At 39.1% G+C, this 19,403-nt stretch overlaps 2 protein-coding genes across 3 annotated transcripts in view; both read right to left on the bottom strand.

Moving 5' to 3' along the window:
- Window positions 1-791: 791 nt before the first annotated feature.
- safb (scaffold attachment factor B) lies at window positions 792-12,705 on the bottom strand. Of its 2 annotated transcripts, none has more exons than XM_008406925.1 (20): window positions 12,407-12,705; window positions 12,083-12,173; window positions 11,642-11,703; window positions 11,279-11,545; window positions 10,701-10,734; window positions 9,534-9,885; window positions 9,162-9,205; window positions 8,990-9,078; window positions 5,234-5,383; window positions 4,394-4,467; window positions 4,205-4,251; window positions 4,023-4,108; window positions 3,721-3,863; window positions 3,526-3,619; window positions 3,221-3,414; window positions 3,006-3,132; window positions 2,715-2,779; window positions 2,574-2,632; window positions 1,625-1,679; window positions 792-1,518 (listed from the first exon to the last, which is right to left on the bottom strand). In XM_008406925.1, exons 1-20 carry the CDS (start codon window positions 12,557-12,559, stop codon window positions 1,401-1,403), a joined length of 2,304 nt encoding a protein of 767 aa, XP_008405147.1. In that variant the 5' UTR covers window positions 12,560-12,705; the 3' UTR covers window positions 792-1,400. The 2 variants fall into 2 exon arrangements, with proteins under 2 accessions (XP_008405147.1, XP_008405148.1); XM_008406926.1 differs by having other exon boundaries at window positions 1,426-1,518; window positions 1,614-1,679.
- A 1,254-nt stretch (window positions 12,706-13,959) lies between these two features.
- The window catches only part of LOC103463536 (mucosa-associated lymphoid tissue lymphoma translocation protein 1), a 10,504-nt gene continuing 5,060 nt past the window's right edge, over window positions 13,960-19,403 (bottom strand). Inside the window, 8 exon segments of the mRNA XM_074186855.1 lie at window positions 13,960-14,851; window positions 15,563-15,700; window positions 17,013-17,170; window positions 17,268-17,417; window positions 18,159-18,286; window positions 18,385-18,459; window positions 18,535-18,742; window positions 18,745-18,965. Of these exon segments, the coding sequence (XP_074042956.1) occupies window positions 14,420-14,851; window positions 15,563-15,700; window positions 17,013-17,170; window positions 17,268-17,417; window positions 18,159-18,286; window positions 18,385-18,459; window positions 18,535-18,742; window positions 18,745-18,965 (1,510 nt within the window). The 3' untranslated portion in view covers window positions 13,960-14,419.

Here is a 19,403-nt window from a genome sequence, read left to right as displayed (position 1 = left end):
TGGAAAGCCTGAAGTTGGGTGTAGGTGACATTTCAAACTTTTGTTGAGTTTTCCATTTTTATTTCACAATAGGAATTTAGAGGAAGTCATACAAATGGCTAAATAAGGTTTGATCCCATTTGTTTGTAAATTGTGCAACAACTTTATCTGGATGTCATTACAAAGCCAGCGCTCACATGAATAACTGAGACCAGAGGTTAACATCGTTTCCTGCCGAGACCATTTATCCAGTCATAAATTCACTTCAAAAAGCTAATTTATAAACCACTTTATGAAAAAATTCAGAAGGCTGGGTTACATGTAATGCTAATTGATTTGCACCCATTTTATCTACAGTTCAACATCGACCCAGACCAATCCCGGTTTCTGGTAGAAAATGCATTTCTAATTGGGGGAAAAAAATAACGTGTTGCAGTGGCAGAGCTGTAATAAAACTTCATAATTGAAGTGTTTCAGTCTGACGCACTTCAATAATTCAAAAGGCCAGATACAGAATCTAGCAAATCCATCTTTTCTTCAACAAAAACAAAACCTATGCCTGAGTCTTACTTGTTTAAAGAAAAAAAAGCCTGGGAATACTGTATTTTTTTAAGATATTAAAAATTACATCTCATACCTACCTTGAAGGAAAACATTTTTTCTTGTATGAACACAAAGAGCCACATGTGAGGAGAGAGCAGGCTTAGAGATGGAGACTAAAAAATGAAGATCTGGAATCAAATGCTATTAACCAAACGTTTTTTCTCTCAACCAAACCTGGGAGAATTTTATTTTCAAGACAAGCACTACTAAAATGTTGAAAATGTTTTTATTTTTTCCACCCTGTAAATTTAACAAGACATCAGCCTTTCTGAGCCGATTCAATATTAAAACACTCTTCAATGAGAAACAGTAATACCCAGGCATTACAAAGTCAAGACAATCCTGACTTAACATTTTTATTCATAATTCAGCAGAAATTCCGCTTGAAAATGGTGGAAAAAGCCAACAAGTACAGTTTAATGAATTGTGACACTTAAAACTCCTCATATAAACCTGTTTTTCCTAGATTCAAAGTAAAAAAAAAAAAAAAGTTCCTCTTTCATAAAGAGAAACTTCTATTGATTAAAAATAATAAAACCTTGAACAAACAAAAACAGGGAGGACAGTGGTGCTGAGGTTAGGTCCATGAAACCCAGGTGTTATAAGCATCTGAATTTATTACAGTCGGGGTGGATTCACAATGAAAATGGTCAATTTGTACAACTGACAACTACAGAGGAGAAGATCACTATCAATTAGAACAAGACAAACCTAGCAGGAAAAATCATTAAAATGTATGGCAAAAAAATAAAAATAAAAATGTTGTGACATCCATGAAAAAAAAAAGAGCATTCAAAAACTGTACAACATCATGGGAGTCAGTAGCGTCGACCGAAAGCTCCTCCCTGGATGCCGCCGCCCTGCATCATCTGGTTCTGTCTGTTCAGAGCTCCAGACAGAGACTGAGACGTTCCTGTGTTCATGTAACCTCCACGACTGCAACACACGAGACACACACACATGACTACGTGCTGGCAACTTTTAAACCTCTGGGCAGCAGACGAAGTTTAATATATGGAGTAAAAGCTCACAATCTGCTCACCCTGCCATTCCTCCACGTGGCATGTGGCTCTGGCCTGGAATGCCACCATCTCTACCTGGATTCAGGAGAGCAAACATCCATCAGATGTTTTGGTCCAACATGGTAAAACTACCAGAACCAGTGGAAGTATTCACACCCTTTACCATTTTTAACATTTTGTCACACAAGAACAGAAACTAGCATACTTTTGTTGCTATACTAGACTGTCTGTAGGTAAATAGATTAAAAAGTCTGTAATCATTTGGCTACAGTTACAAATATATTAACTACGTAGCCACTTTAATATTGACAAATTAAATGTCCAAGTCATTAAAGGCAGATGCAGGTAGTCTTGACTGAATAGCCAGGATAACCTGAATATAAGTAAGGTTTAAGAATTTAGTTCCTGCTTCTCCTCTGAACTGTTGATGGATACATTTTCTTTTCTTTATGTACAACAAGGTTCAACTCATTAGTTTGACATGCGCTAAAGATCCATAAACTATTTTTAAAGAAAACCATGTGACAGGGAAAACATGACTTTTTGCAGAAGAGGCAAAAGTCTGCTGGAAGCAGAAAACAATGAACGTTAATATTTAATTGACAGAATCACGCAGTGGGATTTGCTTTTCCTTTGCACAAACATGGAAGCTGGTCAGAGCCTGACATATTGAGCTAAATACATAAGGAGAATCTAAGAGCAGCTGCAAGAGATTGGGGCTTTTAATTGCCAGCAGGACAATGACTAAATACACAGTCAAAGCCACAATGTGTGTCTTCATGTGCTACAACGACTAGTTGTAGCTTAACTGCAACGAAAAAGAGCTGCAACTGAATTAACATGAATGAAACAGGTTGTTTCTGGTTTCTTTTTTTGTTTAAGTTTTCAAGGTATTGAAAATGCTGCCACTTATTTTACATCATGTTCAGTTTCAGGGTATGCAAGATATACAAGTTCCCCAGCTGCTACCTTGCCACGTTCTGTCTCCATCCATCTTTCGGCCAGAGTCCCAGTCGCGGCCACCGTCCCTGAAAGAAAGACAGAATTGACCTGGTGAACATCAGATCAGAGCTTAACCAGAAGCTGGGGCCAGATCCAAGTGCTGCTCACCTTGGGTTCATGCGCTTGTCGTAGCCTCCGCCCCACGAATCTCTGCCGTGTCTGTCTGAGAAGTGCTGCACAAGACACACAAGTTATCGCCATGATGCTCCCTCTGTGTTTCTTCAAACCAAACTAAACGGTTTTTAAAAAAGCTGTTTGTTTTCTAGTTAGGTGTTGCCAGCACTGCTTTGAGCTTAAAGACTCAGAATGACAGAAACTTTGTGATCAGATCCTCTGCGCCTCGTTTCCTCCTGTTTTTAAAAATGCCAAACTACAAGATGAGGATCTCAGACATCTCACCTGTCCGTCGTCTTGGAAACGGCCACGGTCTCTGTGGTCAAAGTCCTGGTAGCGATCCTGACGACCGAAGTCTGAGTGGCCGAAACGGTCATCCATAGCCATGCGCTTGTCAGGCCAGTCGTCTTTTCTGGAAAAAAAAAAAAAAGCGACTACCGTGAGATGCGTCTCAGCATGTTGACAGAGATCCAGCTCCGGACGGTCGCTGTGCTGCCTACCTGTCCATGTCGTACGGCCTCTTTACGGGCCGTCTGTCCTGTTCAAAGCGCAGCTGCTCCTGCTGCCTCCTCAGCTCCTCGCGCTCCCTCATTATCCTCTCCTGCTCGCGCCGCCGCTCGTACTCGATCCGCATCCTTTCCCGCTCCAGGAACTGGCGCTCCATACGGTCTGCCTCCAGCCGCTGCTTCTCCACCTGACGACACAAACGCCCCCCCATCAACAAACGGGTTTTTAGGATTTCATTATGAGGTGAAGTACGACTGAGATGGAAGGACATTTTGTAAAATTGTTACTCTGATCGGACCTCCAGCCAGCGCCGGTTATTCATCATCCTTTCCTCTCTTTCTCTGAACATTCGGATTCGCTCGCGCTCTGACGGGTTGTCACGATTGCGATCACTGGAGATGAAATGGAAAGAAATTTAACCTCGTACCCTCAATGATGTTTAGGCTAAATAAAGCTCGTTATTTTATTTATTTATTTTTTTACTTATCCTTACTTGAATCTGAATCTTTCAGCCTCCCTCATCTCCCTCTCTCGCTGCCTTTGTTTCTCCCTCTTTCTCTGCGCCTTGATCTGGGCAAACGTCAGGATGTCTTTTCTCTCTTTGCTGGAAGAGGCGCGACTCCGACTCTTAGAACTCTAAAGAAACGCGACGTGAGAAGCGTTAAAAATAAAAAAAAGTCATCATATCTGTACACCATGAGTTTCGTAACAGACGTTTTCAAAATGGCAGAGGAAAAAGAGATCCAGAGTTTAAATATCTTTCAAAGTGAAGCAGCTGAGGGATCGTTTTCTTACCCTCTCCCTGCTTTTGCTTTTGGTCTTGACGCTGACCACAGGCTCTCCCTTAGACTTGTCCATGACTACAGTCCTCTCATTTTGATCTGTGAATAAAAACAAATTACAAAACTTTAGATGCTTAGTGACTTTTTATTTAAATTTGATTCATTTGTATTGAAGTTTAAAAAAAACTAAATCACCTTTGTCATCTTTGCCCTCTCCTTCCGGTTTGTCATCCTTTTCAGACCTAGACAAATAAATAAAATAATTTTCAGCATCAACGTCATGCTTGACTTCAGTTTTTTTTACAAAATAAATAATTGGTAAAGCACGCTTTAAACAAACGTCCAAGACGAAGTTAGCACACCAAATGAATTTTGTATTCTTACTTGGAGTCAGTCGAGTGCCTCCTGTCGCTGGCAGTCTTGTCAACCGGCTTTTTTCCAGCAGGCTCATTTTTAGCCTAGAATGAGAAAATATAAGTTCTTAGAAACTCTTCTCGAATGTAATGGTTAAAGCATCTCCTTTCAGCGCTGAAAGTGAATAAAATAAGCAAAGTCTGAATGCTTTTATTGGCTGATTTTATGCTTCGTGTGTCAATACAAATTATGATTCATTGATAAGGATTTTCATTCTTAACGGTTCTTAGATAACGAAGTTTTAAGTTTGCTTAAGAGTACTTTCTACTGATTTGACCTAAAATCATAAATATTCTGATTAAAACACAGAGTCAAATAGTGAATATTCATATAGTTCCCAGCAACGTATGAGAAGAGGGAAACTCTCTTGGGCATCTGAGCATGCACAGTATAACATCTAATAGAGATAAACGATGCATATTTAATATGCCCAAGGGAGCGGTTGGTGTAAACATTTTATTGTTTACACCCACAATAAATTGTAAGGTACACAGGTATGGCCTGTTTCTGGGTATCATCCATGAAGTTGAAGAAAAATACTTGGAACTTTTTTTAACCTTTTGTTGAAATGCTGTCAATAGGACACCGTTTAGTTCAAATAAACAGGAGTTTAATGGTTATATTTCATTCTAATGTAACCATTAAAGACTATTAGAACATCTTCAGAGATTGGTTTGCGTGTTACTAAGGGGGAGGGGAGTTTAGAGTGTAAAATTTGTTTCTGTTGTACAAATTCAAACCCGTACTGAAATGTACAGCTGTCTCCACTACTATTTCTGTGAACAATAAACGTGACATTCGTTTTCTTACCCGCTCCACAAAGATCATCTTGCCGTGCAGCTCGGTCCTGTGAAGGTGATTGATGCAGTTGGTGGCCTCGTCTGAGGTAGACATGGTGACAAAGCCGAAGCACCGAGCCCCCGGGCTCTTAGCATTGGTCACCACCTTTACGCCAACAACCTGCATGGAAGATAAGACCAACAACAAACAATTACACTATAAGGTGCACCTTCAATGAATGGCCTATTTTAAAACTATTTTCATATATAAGGCGCAAAGAATAGACGCTACAATTAGGGTTGCCACCCATACCGTATTGAACCTATACGGGACGCGATTTGTTCCATACTCTACAAATGTGGATGTGAAATAATAAAGAAGTGGTCCCCCAGTACTTTATACAGTAGGCTGCCCCAGTCATTGTTTCACTCACGGTGTTGGTGTTGCGATATTGTGCCCAACTGCTTTCTGGGTAGCACAGACCAACCGACACGCTGCTGCCGCAGCCTCTGTCTCTCTTCCCCCCCGGCTTTAAATATATAGGGGCTGGTCCCTTGGTAACTCTAGTCGAAGCACCCGGATGAATGTCTATTCCGCGACTGGGCCGGGGCGTGGCCGGACGATGGTCACCCTTCACCGCTGCGCACAGCATGTTTGTGGAGAACGTGGTGCTAAATGACCTGCAAACGACCTGATTGTCAGGTCGGTAGGTAGATAGGTCAGTCAAACTTTACTAACAAACCAGCGTTCTGACAACTATCCCAGCATGCACCACGCGTTGCTTCTTCTACGGCCGAAAATGAATTCGGCGGCTGCTTACCGTAGTTGCTAGACCTGTTGTGGCTCAATATTGGTCCATATACAGTATAATAGGGGTGTAGTGATACAATCATTTCACGATACGATACGATATACGATATTCTGGTCACGATGCAATATGTATCACGATATTTGTTGAGCGCTACGATTCGATACGATTCAGTGCGTTTTTACAATTTTCTGAAAGATTTTAGAAGGACAGAGTGATTTTAGTGACATTTTGTGTTCCATAGACTTGAATTTAGTTAACTGAAAACTGATTAAAAGCACCAACTACACAATACCTGACTCTGATTGGACAGTCCAACAGTCTGCAGCTGGACAAAATGAATCAAAGATGCAGTGAGAGAATTAGTTTCTGTCMTTTAATTCATGTGGATTTGACATAAAACTCAAAAGTTTAAACGGTATTCCAGGAGCAGAGTGGGGAGATTATCAGCCTCTGTAGATTCTCAATATGCAAATGATTGCACTTATGTTTTTTCTTTTGGACACTGGCTGCATTTTGCAGTAAGAATGCAGCCACAAATGCAGTCTTTTGGACTATGGGGGAAAAAGGCTTTTCTACCTTGGCTTCCGGAGTTAGCCGTAGCTGTAAGCTGCTTTCTTCTAACTGCTAAAGTAGTGGCTCCGCCTCACCCCGTAGTGATCGACTCCCTGCAGCTACGCAGCGCCGCTATTCCCCTGCTTGGATCTCTGAGCAGCTGCCTCTCAGACTGCCAGGATCTCATAGTTCTCTCATTCTCTGATAGTCTTTCTCTGTTGCTAATAAAAATGATCGATCAGCCATTGGTATCATGGAAATCCTCACTGCGCCGCGGATTCCGGCTGGGGGTTTTTACATCTTCGTTTTCCTGCTCAAAACACAGCACCGCTGCGCGCCCGCTTCGGATGTTATCAACCCATGTTCATTCTTCAGGTAATCCATTATATACAGAAGCTAAAATCTAATTACGAAGTGAATGCTACCAGTTGAAATTTGCCTTAATTTTGCGATCTCACTGCTTTTTCAGCTGCTCCGTTCACGCCGCTACTCCTTTCCGCTTCTCTTTCACGGTTACTTGCACAACTTTACTTCGTTTCTCAGCAACAAAATACAGCCCATCGTTATTTATTGAAGATTTTACATTTCCAAAAACACAGGAATCTAATGTTTCGTTTCGTACGTTTGGAAGCTCATTCCCTCTCACATAATCAGAAAAGCCGGGGAATGGCGGCGGCGCTTTTGACATTTCTCTGACATTCGGAAAAATATGGTTTACTAATTTTAGCATAACTCCGGTTATACTTGGCCTATTAACACAATTTAAAAACTGGTGTGTAGTTTATAATGTGCACTTTAAGCTCAAGTTGAAAGTGAGACTGAGGGAGGCGGAGTCTTGCTGCTACGCCGTAACAAACTAGACATTAAAAAGAGCTATAAGGCTATGGATCCCAATGGTTTAACAGATCGATACTCGCGGATGAAAAATCGATACTTTCCTAGGGCGGAAAATATCAATATATATCGCCGAATCGATTTATTTATACAGCCGTAATATATAAGGGGCACCAGATTATAAGGCGCACTGTCGGCTTTTGAGGAAATTGAATGTTTTTAGGTGTGCCTTATAATGCGGAAAATACGGTAGTTACATTTCAACTAGAGTAGTTGAAATGTTGAAATCTACACAACATTCTGTGTACAGTGTAGACTTTACTGGTTGTTATCCTTAAAATGTTTTGTCTGAATGGTTGTTGATGGATTTTCATGTTTACATAGTAATATTTATTCAGAAAACCAGAGCTGTAAAATAATTCATAATTAGCCATAATTTCCAACATCTGTTTAATGTGTAAAACATTAGACTTGTACTTGTTGGACAAAATGAGAACACGTTTAAAAGGGTTGAATGTGAATACAGTCCCTGTCACAAGATGGATATCATTGGCTGAAGTGATTCAATTAAACATTTCAGAACAAAGAAGTCTGAGACACTGAGAAACAGGGAAATACTTTTATATTTCATTGTTTAATATGACAGCTCTCACTTTACGCCCCAGTCTAGTTCTGCTTGGCCGAACAGTCTGCAGGGACGACTCCTCTCCCAGAAGCACATTTTTTCCAAGGAGTTAAGTTCTGAGACTCACCTGACTGCCTCAGGCAGACTGAACAGTAATTTCAGAATCTGTTGCAGGATTTCGGTTTAGTTTTTCTTCACACACACTGAAGCTTTAGTAGCCTAAACATATAAACCTATTAAGGAAAGATTTTCTATCTTTAGTCACTTGATTCTGATGTGATCCAAAGTGAGGAACCCATAGACATCCACAAAGCCTGTATCAGGAGAGATAATTCACCTCGTAGCCTCATGAGCACCCTGCCGTACGCAGACCACACCCTTGTTAGAGCAAAAAGTCAAATGCTAAAAGTTGGTGGTAACCATAACAAGAAAGACAAGAGCTGATTCTGTGAGTGCTAAAATCTGATAAAGTAAAAAATGTTTTCCTGTTCAATTGTGTCGGTTCTGTTGCTGAAAACTGATGGTTTAAAGTTGATTTCGAGGATTAATCTTCCATTCTCCACCTTTCTCCCTTTTAATTTAAGTAGGAATAAAAACTCTGCGTTTTAGGTTTTGAACAGTTTAGATAAAAAGTATTTAAACATTCATTGCAGTTTACATTTTGAACTTATACAGAGGTTCGCGAATTAATTTGCATCGTCAGATTTGTTTGCCAAGTTAATTAGTGCTTGATAATTAAATTTAATGATTGATTTTGTTATGGATAACCCTCTCAACAACACTTCCCTTTTAACTGAATTGCCAATTAAGTCTAAAAATATGCAGAATTCTCCGGATTCTTCATTCAATGTGTAAAAGATTGCTCAAAGGGAAGGAAGTGAATTCATCCTTTAGATTGATTTATTAATATCCTTGATTTTTGGCCCTGAATTAATTTAGCATGTCTTCGCATTGCTACACTCACCTTGCCGTGTTTGCTGAATAGTGCCTTCAGATCAGTCGCTCTACTGGTGGAAGACAGACCACTGACCCACAGATTTCTGCTACTGCTCGCTGCAACGACAGATAAAAGATAAGTGAGCTTATATATGCTAAAGACTTGGATGATGGAGAGAGAGAGAAAAAAAATCCTTCACCTTTTTCATCCTTTGTCTCCGTCTTGCCGTCTTTTTCTTCAGAGCTGGAAAGAAAGGAAAAAAATGCGAATAAACAAAAATAACAGATCATACCGGAACTCCTGACATATTTACACTTTTGTTATTAAGTGTTCATGTTTCAGTAAAGTGATTTAATGGTGAATAAATGACAATACACTCTCACATTCATTACTCATTAAATAGTAAAGCGGGACAGGTGAGTGCAGGGAATGACAAAATCATCACAACGCCGCAGGAATTTTTTCTTTTCTTTTTTTTACCTCCAAAGAGCATCCAAATTTTTGAAATCACAAAAGGGCCAATGCAACAGAGATAGCCATTTTGGTTTCTAGTAGACAGAAAGCAACAAACCTCTTGTTCTGATCATCGCCCTCTACTGAAGAGGACTCTTTCAGTGCTGAGGTTGAATCCGCGGCAGCCTTATCCACAGTCTTCTCGTCCTTCTCACCCTTCTTAGACCCCTTTTCTGAATCAACAGATTCACCCGAGCCGCCCTGTTCGCTTACACTAACAGCCTGTGAGCTTTTGTTTTCAGAGTCAAGTGTCTCTTCTGGGACAGTATTCACATCCTGGGTCTCTTTGGCGTCATCCCCATCGGCAGATGCAGCGCTGCTGGCCTTGGCACCAGCGTTGGACACGCCGTCTTCCCCTCCGGCGACTTGCTCTTCTTCGGGGCTCTGGTCCTGGTCTTCTTTTAGAGGCTCTGATAAACAAGACCCGGCTACTTTGTTATTTTCTACGGATTTAACAGGAATAGAATGGCACAGAGTTTAATCACTTCTGAAACACATCAATGCTTAACGAGGAACTGGCAAGGCCTGGAATACGAAACTCATGGCCACCTGGCTGTGCTCTTAAAATGAAGTATTAAAACGAAGAAGACCCTACCCTAACAAAGAGACTGGAAGAGACCCCAAAGGCTGCAGAACGACCAATCAACTAAAGTGCATCAAACACTTTGGTTCATCTCTCGAGGAGAACCGCCTAGCACCAGTCACCTGATCCAACACACACAGATCGTGTTCAGCACTGATGAGAGCCACAAAACCAGCTGTGCAGCAGCAGCCAAGGCTCACTGCAGATCCATCATCTTCCAGCAAGGCGCATCCAGGGATCCACGTTTTTTTTCCAACAGAACTTCAGCTCAACTTGAGTTGTTTCGTCCAGATCATTTATGAATCACACAAATCTTATGGGATCTTCATCTTAGTCTTCATGTGGCAAACCTAGAAACACTACAAGCAGCTGCAAAGGCTCAGTCAGCCCTGACCATAAGGAAAATGCAATTGCTGACCAAGTGCATAAGACTGTTAACCACAGCTGTTTAAACAAATCAAAACAAATAATCTGTCCTTTTCAAGCGGTGTTGATTTTTATTTCAATAAGTTAACAAACCTCCGGCACAAAGTCAGCAATTTCCTTTGGGCTTCCAGTCTCTCCTTCTGGTTGTAACTAATCTGTTTGCAAATCCAAACTTGACACTAGAAAGACCCCTTGGTAGACCTTCTGCTACAGTACCTGTCAGTCCTTCTTCAGCGCCGTCATCTGGATTCTGGAAGAAACCAAAGCAGACAGATGAGGTGGTGGTCACTTTAACGTCTTTTCAGAACTTTTAGACGGACTTTAAATCAGGTTCTTCAACATCTTCAATACTTTCCTATATTAAATGCGTTATATTTTTCCAGAGGTTGGTATAATATTCTGGAAATGTTTTTCAATACACACACACAAAAAAAATGTTTCCTTGCGTTCTCTACTGGACAAAGTTCAGGACGTATCACTTCTGATATGGTCAATGAAAAACAGAGGAAGCGGTGTGAATATAATTAACAATAAAAATCTTTGTGCTTTCAAGAAATTTTGATTTTTATCTTAAAAGAAATTGAGTAAAGAACAGCATGAAAACAAACAGTTTTCCCTATTCAGTTCTCTTTTCGGCACAATTATCCACACAGTTGTAATACTACAGTGGCAGATCTCATGCTTCCAACTTAATTTACTAGATCTTCATCGCTTTTACTCAACTGATAAATGAGAAGTAAAATCTGAGCCGTTTTGATTAAAAGTCTTAAAAGCGGATAATCGTATCATCTTACCTCTGGACCTTGAGGCTCTTGCCCTGACCCAAACTCGATGAAGTCGTTTTCATCCTCCAGCAACGCCTCGTCGTCTCGGTCATAATTTCCTTCATCGTCAATAGGGTCCCCTGTTGGCATCCCGCTTTCGTTCTCAGTCTCATCCAGAACGTTCATGTCAAGGATGTCCATGTCCTGCATGTTCTCGTGGTCGTCCTGCATGATCTCGTGGTCGTCCTGCATGTTCTCGAGTTCGTCCTGCATGTTCTCGTGATCCAGAAAGTCTTCCTGAAAAGGACATATAAAAATCAGTCCCACTATTTCTGCAATAAGAGCAGCATTTTAACTCGAGTTAAAACAATTACTTTTCAAAAATAAACTTACTTGACCATCACGCGAATCCTCCTCCAAAGGAACTTCTTCTGCTTCCTCGTCTTGCCGGGAATCTGGGGAGGAAATGTGTTTTTTTAATACAGACATGAGATTGTGGTACAGTTAGCGATTAAACAAGATTTTAACAGTACACCATCTGCAAATTCTAAGACTAAATTGTATTTTATAACAAGGTAAAAAATCAAGGTTTTTGGAACAATTTTTAACACTCTACATGTCTACATGTCTGCCAGACTGTTTGTGGGGAAAAACAGTAACATTACATGGAGTTAAAAATATTCTGCATCACCTAATGGGAAATACAAAATACAAAGTGTGCAGGGTGGTTGACAGCAAATATTCCCTCAGTGAATCAGCAGCTGCAGGCCTGATTTATCCAACCAGTTGAATGAGGTAGACGTTAGCTAGCTGCGCTTTCAGCAGTTGTCTTACCTTTGGCGGGTCGCTTGGGTGTAGATTTTTTAGGGTTCGAGTCCGGAATGAGGACAATCTGATCTGGGTCTCCCCCTTCTTCCTCAATTGCCTGTTTGTGAATAATAAAGTAAAACAGATTAGCAGTGTGACTCTATAATAATAATACATTTGCAGACTCTCGAGATCAGCGATCTAGAGGTGATAGCTTTCCGTTAAGATTGAGTTTCGAAAAATGCACTTGAAAAACTAACAGAAATACGGAGTCAAATACTGAGTGCATTTTGCAGAGCGTTGCCTTCGTAACACTGCGCTACAGTTTCGTTGAACATGACAGAAGCTTACCCTTTTGAGGCGCTCCGACAGCACGCTCTTTACGCCAGTTGTGTCGAGGTTTCGTTTCTTGAGCTCGGCCTTAAGGTCGATGACTCGCAGCTCCGACAGCTTGCGGACCTCCGCGCCCTCCGGCATATCCACGTCACCGGACGGGTTTGCCATAGTTCTGCCCGAAAATATTTATAAACCCTTTAAACAGTCCTCAAAATAAATGTATTTTCCTTAGAGCTGCCTCACAAATGGAAGCAGCGGACTTGCAAAACCGAGAGCAAAATGGCGAACGACTGGAGCCGAGATGACGTCAATGCGCATGCGCAATTTGGAACTGTTGCGGGAAGACAGTCTATCCTAGGGAGTCCGAGTAGCTACAGACGTGAAAACAGTCCAGACGTTCTTCTTCTTCCACCTAAACAAAACTAATTTAGAGCGGCAAATGACTCCATTTTATTTACAATGTTAAGTTTTTTAAATAAAAAAAAATACACTTTTGCAAAAAGTGGATAAACATATTTTTCTTCTGTTGATATTTGTGTAAAATTATGTAAAGAAACAGTTTTCAACCTAAGAAAAACAGATGTAAAATATATATTTGTGGCACTTTTCGTATGGTTTACAATTCATGCAATTACTCAGTGAAAAAACAAAAAAATTACATTTGTTATCTATGTTTTTTTTTAAACAAACTACTTTTTCCTTTATCATTTTTAACTAAAATCATTAAGAGAAGGTCATAAGATTCCTGCAAGTCGCAGACCCGTGGCCTCGCTAAACCACGGGTCTCAAACCGCATTCCTCAAGGGCCAAATGTTTTCCTGCTCAAGAGAAACAGAAAGGAGGAGAAACTTTTAGTAAGATTAAGACTTGAACACACTGCACTCAACAGTTCACTTACATAACACAGGATACTGTGGAGAAAATGAAACAATAAAACATGTTATTTTAGTTTGTAGAAGTTGAGATAGAAAGGAGATGAATGTTGGAGTTATTTAGGAGAAATAAAGAAGCATTTAATTTAATAAGAATACTATAGGGAAATTTAGATAGTAAAAATATACGCATTTTAATGTTTTTTTTGTAAACAAAGTTAATTAATATAATATGAAAATGTAGTATAAAAGACATTTTGAGCCATAAACAATATCAGCAGGTGGCAGTAATGAAACCATAAAGTTTATTGCCAACCAGCTAACTAAAATAATAAGCTCTTTCGGCTTCTCACCTTTCCAATAAGTCCCAGTTGGTTTGCATTGGTGATAGTACTGAATTATTTTATGTAGATTATTGTATGCATTATTATCCTGGTTTTGTAATTGAAAAGGGTTTGTAACACCATCACACCCAACTTCCAGTCCAAATGGATAAGAAGCTTGTAAAATGATGCTAAACTAAGCAAACCAGATGAAGTCATACTACATTTAATTGTTTAATTTGATCTTTAACTCAGTGTATTCAGTGTAGTATCATACAAATAAGAACAGACTTATAACAAAAGAGGGGTAGTACATTTCTGTTAGCACAAAATATTAGGTAAATAAACACATTAACTAAATGACAAAAATATATGTGTAGAAAAAATTTCTATGTTGTATTTTTTTATTTGTTATGCAATGCTTTTTATTGTATACAAAACATGGGAATATTCTTAGTCTTAGTGCACATTATAAAATCATAATCTATCCACGTTTAAACATGTGCAATATGATCAACACCATTTTTATACATGGTATGTACTGAATGCAAATCAGCAATTAGCCCCAGCAGAAAAGCACACATTCATTTTCTATTAACCTATGAGACGCCGCAGAGCATTACAGAAAAAAACACATCATAATTAAGAACACTTGTGATTAACACCATACACAAAGATAATATTTATCTTTTACTCAGTCTGTTTCATACATTTCATATTTTTGTTAATATTTAGATGTAAAAAAAAAAACAAAAAAAACCCCTCAGTCTTAAATAGTTTGAAATGTTAATTTGCATAGAAAAACGTGGAAAAAATGTCCTAGAGTAAGATGTTTATAAAGAATGGAGGTTGTACATGTCACTAAATTTGTAGTTAATTTCATTGACTTGACTGTGGGGCAAGCTTTTACTGGCAGTCAGAGGTTGATGCGAATCCAATTCTCCCGGACTGTCGCTCTCCTCCGGTACGTTGGCACCCCTGGAAAAAGTCAGAGAGTCAGCCTGGGAAACTGAGCTGCCAGTGTCTCCATAGTGTGGCCACGTGTTTGAGGGAGAATCGATGGAGGCAAAGGAGGAGCTCTCCGGGCAGCTGAGGGAGTCAAGGCTGGGGCCCGGGATGGCAGAGCAGATGCTAGACATTCGAGATTCGTGGAGGTTCAGTTTGGAGACCAAGGGTTTGCCCACCGAGACTGGCAGCTGCTCCACCACCTCTTCATCCATGTTGGAATACGTGTAGTGAAGGCAGACGGTGAAGGTGAGGTCCCTCTGTGAGTTCAATGAAAAGCAAAATGCCTTCTTTAGAAGAATAACCTTGTGAAATTACTCAGACAAAAATCTTTAACTGTTTGTCTGTCTTTATGAAAAGAATCATCCTGGAAAAGGAACTTCTAATTTTGCATCAACATTACGTCATTTATGTATTTATTGTATGTCTATATTAAATTATTGATTTTTTTCACTTTGCACAATGAATGTAAATTTTAAAATGTCACAGTGTTGTGCAAAAGTCTTGAGTCATCCAATGTTTAATAAATGTATTATGTATCGCAAGAATATTGCGATTTTTAAGCGTAATGCATTACAAATAAACTTAAAAGACATAGAGTACAACTAATGTTCTGCACAAGGGGTATACAATAGTTTGCTAATTTGCAACACCTGGCTGGGTTTTTAACAAATATTTTAGCAAAGGTCCAAATTTAAATTAGATCTTAAGACCCTGTAACACATCCTGTATGTCAGAAAGATCAGGCTTTTCTTTATTTAAATTAATAAAACATAGCCTTTGTCCGTCCAAGGAAAGCTTGGACAACAAATTGATTAAGCCAACATTTAAAGTTTACAAGAGCGTCCAGGTCCTTTGAAAGTAATGTATAACTAAATTCAAGGCTGAAAAAAAAGCTGCTGCAGATTACTTTTCAAAGTAGACATTTTAATGTTTTCATCAAGATATGTAAACACAAGCAGATCTCTGACCTTGAGTCTCTGCAGACTGCGGATGCGTGTGTAAAGACTGTGCTCCTCCATTGAGGGAAGTTCCTCCTTAATCAGCAGCAAACAGCCGGCTTCAAACAGAGTCTCCTGGTTACTCTTCTTCAGGTCAATGTCCACTTCCTGTGAAAGGAAAATCAGAAACATTATGAAACTCCTAGCCCAGTTTTTGTGCTTTTTAAAGATGGACATCAAGTCTTTAAAGACCTAAGAGCGACCAAATGATTTTTGTTTTGGTTTTACTGGTTTTAAAAAGAATAATGTTACAAAACTCTCTCTATGCACATTCTTCACAGGTCATTCTTCTGTCATATCAAAACAGTTTAATGTTGTTTTTTCTGGGATGCTTAATACATTAGTATGAAATATTAAATAAAATATAAAAGTTGTTCAAATCAAACATTAAATCAACAGAACCAATGTGTATAATTTTAAGCTTGTGGCGGTGTGGCAGTTCTGTCTGTTCACAAAATTCTTATCTTGGTCATAAAAACCAACAGCAGAAATAAAATTATGTGTCTTTAATTCAACTATAAAAACTTTACGATTATTTGTTTATCATGATAAGCTAATTCCTTTAAAAACGGTAATTTAGGGTTTTGTGGCCCAAGATAACATTTTATTTGGTAGAAGCAAAAACAAAAATGGCTTAGGACTGAAAAGAGTAATAACATCTGCTTTACTATAAATTACTTTGAGTAATAGTCAATATGTCTAGAGGATGGATGTTTAGTAACAATTTATTAGGATAGAATAAGCTTTTGGCGCTTACTCTTTGCTACTCTAGTTAGTAACTTTAGAAAATTGAGGTTCATAAAAGATAGGGGAAAAATTTCCAACACAAGGTAACAAGAACTGCTGTTAAAGGGCAACAAAGAAGTTCATCAAATTATCCACTTTACGGTCAGTAACGTACAAGAGAGAGAAAAAAGATGCTCATAAAAATAACCTGATGAATTTTATGGGCATTCTGGACAGGCCAGCAGGTCTCTATCAGAATGAGAAAAAAACCTCCGGAGGAAAATATAAACTATAAAAGTCCTTTCTTATTTACTTCATCTGTCTCCCCAAAGTCTTATTCATGAACCTCTTTTTGACATTAATTCATTAATATTAAGTGGCTCTACCAGCAACGCAGGATCCTTTTCAAAAGAAGTGCAAACATTTATAAATATACAGTTAAAGCAGGATTTAAGCATCAAATTGAAGAAAAAAAAACACAGCAATTAGTATTTTATAAACCTCCATGAAAATAGAAATGTAGGACATTACATTACTAAAGGTTACATCTTCCTCATACCCACTGGCTTTGATGCTTTTTATCATATCACTGAAACTTGATGCAAATAAGATTTAGTTTGGTGTTAATTTAGCTTCTATTTTGAAGTGCATAAAAAATCCTGGATCAAAATAAGTCACCCCAGGAGTCACACACCTGTGGGAAGTCTGTAAGCTGAGCGCTGCAGGAATCTATCTCTGCAGGTTTCTCAAGTATTCGAGTGTAGATGACCATGATGTTGGAGAATTCTGCCGCAAACCCGAGCTGGACCTTCACACCGCAGTCAAAATTGAGGGAGCGACTCTCAGGCAGAACTGGTAAAACAAAAAACATCCTTAAATTTGTTGATCTAATACTATAATTAGTAACTTTAGTAGCATTTTAAATCAGATGCGTTTTTCAGTTTTCTACCATGAGCGATGGCCCACTGCAGATTCCGAGCCGAATCGGAGGCAGAACTGTCCAATGGCTGAATGCGGTCTGTGAGGGAACGCCGCTCAGACAGGTTGCTGCGCAGCTCCAGAGCCTGCCTTCCTCTTGTAATCGCACAGCGACCCATGTCTGGAAAGAATCAGCAACTTTGAATACAAGGAAAATCTAAATCTCACCTCCCTCAGCAGAACACAGGTACATTAGGATTTATATCCAGATTCACCTGAGTGAGACAAAGATCCTATAAGAGTTGCTAAAAGTTTTTCATTCACAATAAATGCATAACATATTGAATATATCATCATTAACTCTTGCTTAGTTCTGACCCATCATTCTGGCTGTCAGATTTCCGCCTCATATGACTCTGCACTAACTAGCACACAGAAGTCCACCCATTGTGATAACATGATCCACTTATCATGGACACATTAGAGGAACATTATTATCACAAAGATCGAAAGAGAATTAGAGCATTTGCAGAAGTCTTTCTCTAGATCATCAATATGCAACAGGAGGACCTAATGCATTCATTTGAAAAGCTTCTTGAGTTTTTCAACCAGCTGAGAAAGGATAATAACTTAATTTGCCTAGTTTGGTGTGCATTGACCAAAGACATACCAATAACAAAGTAGAGTGTTTTATTACTGCTTTATAGTCATAAAACATGCATTTAGATGTAGTTTAACCTCTACAGGATCAATACCTGCAGGATACAAATCAATATCAGATCATGTCATGAGGAACAGTCTTGGTCTAAGTGTGCTGTGTTTGCAAAAACGTCAGCTATCAGATAACACTATTACACTATTATTACTATTTTGTAGCATAAGATGTGCAATGTGCAAGCAGTGCTGACTGAGAGAGCTCTACCTTCTGCAACTTTGTCCAGCATCACGGTGACCTTCTCATCCTCACACACGTGCCGTTTGAGAAAGCTGATAAAGATGCCATTTGACACATCTTCTCTCTTTACCTCATACGCTTCAGCATCCACACATCTACGCATGGCAAATTACACACAAGTGATAAGAAAAACACGCTAAAAAAACAGACAACAATTTTGCATTGGAACAAGTGATCAAAAACAGCAACTTACGTGGCATAACCAAACACTATGTTGGCCGTGACTTTTAGTGTTCCCGGTTGCACGATCAACCCGTCGTTTGGGTTTCTAGAAAAATATGGGATTTCAAAAGTAAGCTGCATGGCATACACACATACTTTAATGACTAACCTATAGGCATACCTTTTGCGACACATGTCCAGTAGGAAGACATTGAGTCCAGTCTTTTTCTCTTGCATCCTGGTCAGTATGTTCTGCACACACAAGCAGTGTTTCGATGTGTAGGAAGCCGGAGCATCAATAGGAACCATGAAACTGTTGCCATAGTTCTCATAGCCATGACCGGCAAAATACAGCAGCCCTGCAGAAGTAAAGAACAATATCAAAAACATGCAGCTTAGTTAAAATGTTTACATACGATTATCGTAGATATGGATGTCACAGTAATTTTAGCCTTTAGCTTATTTATTTTAGTAGTTATTTTTGAAGGGGAATGATGGTGCTGAACTCTTGTCGTGATTCTGGGGTGCTCTGAATGATTTGGGTTTCTACTTTGTAAGAATTACTTGAAGAAATAAAGTGATTGGAGGACTGAAGGCGAGGTTTTGGACAACCTTAATTTGACCTAAATTAAACAAATAAACAAAAATGATCTAACAGACCCATAAAAACGAATGAATAAGCAGGCATTAACATAATGGGACCAACCTTAACCCAGTACAAAAATTTGGGGTCTACGTTCAAATTTCTACCAAACATTTTAAATAAACTGTAGCAGTTTTACCAAGAACTGGTACAGTTTCCACTCAGTCAGATGTTTGTTGATGCCTACAAAAATACAATGGTTGAGGTGCAACTTGCTTATGAATATTTAATTTAAATACAGGTGGAGATGTATTTCTATTATTGAGCTCGTATTTACAAATTTCACCAGGTGTTAAATGGAGAAAATCCATATTAAATTCCAACTAATTCTTCTTTTGTAGATCATTGCAGTCGTGTGTTGTATTATCAATCCATGTAAAAAAAACAAAAACAAAAAAAAAAAAAAA

This window comes from Poecilia reticulata, linkage group LG4 (genome assembly GCF_000633615.1).
Source record: "Poecilia reticulata strain Guanapo linkage group LG4, Guppy_female_1.0+MT, whole genome shotgun sequence".
NCBI classification, from domain to species: Eukaryota; Metazoa; Chordata; class Actinopteri; order Cyprinodontiformes; family Poeciliidae; genus Poecilia; species Poecilia reticulata.
This window is presented reverse-complemented; position numbering and strand designations above follow the sequence as displayed.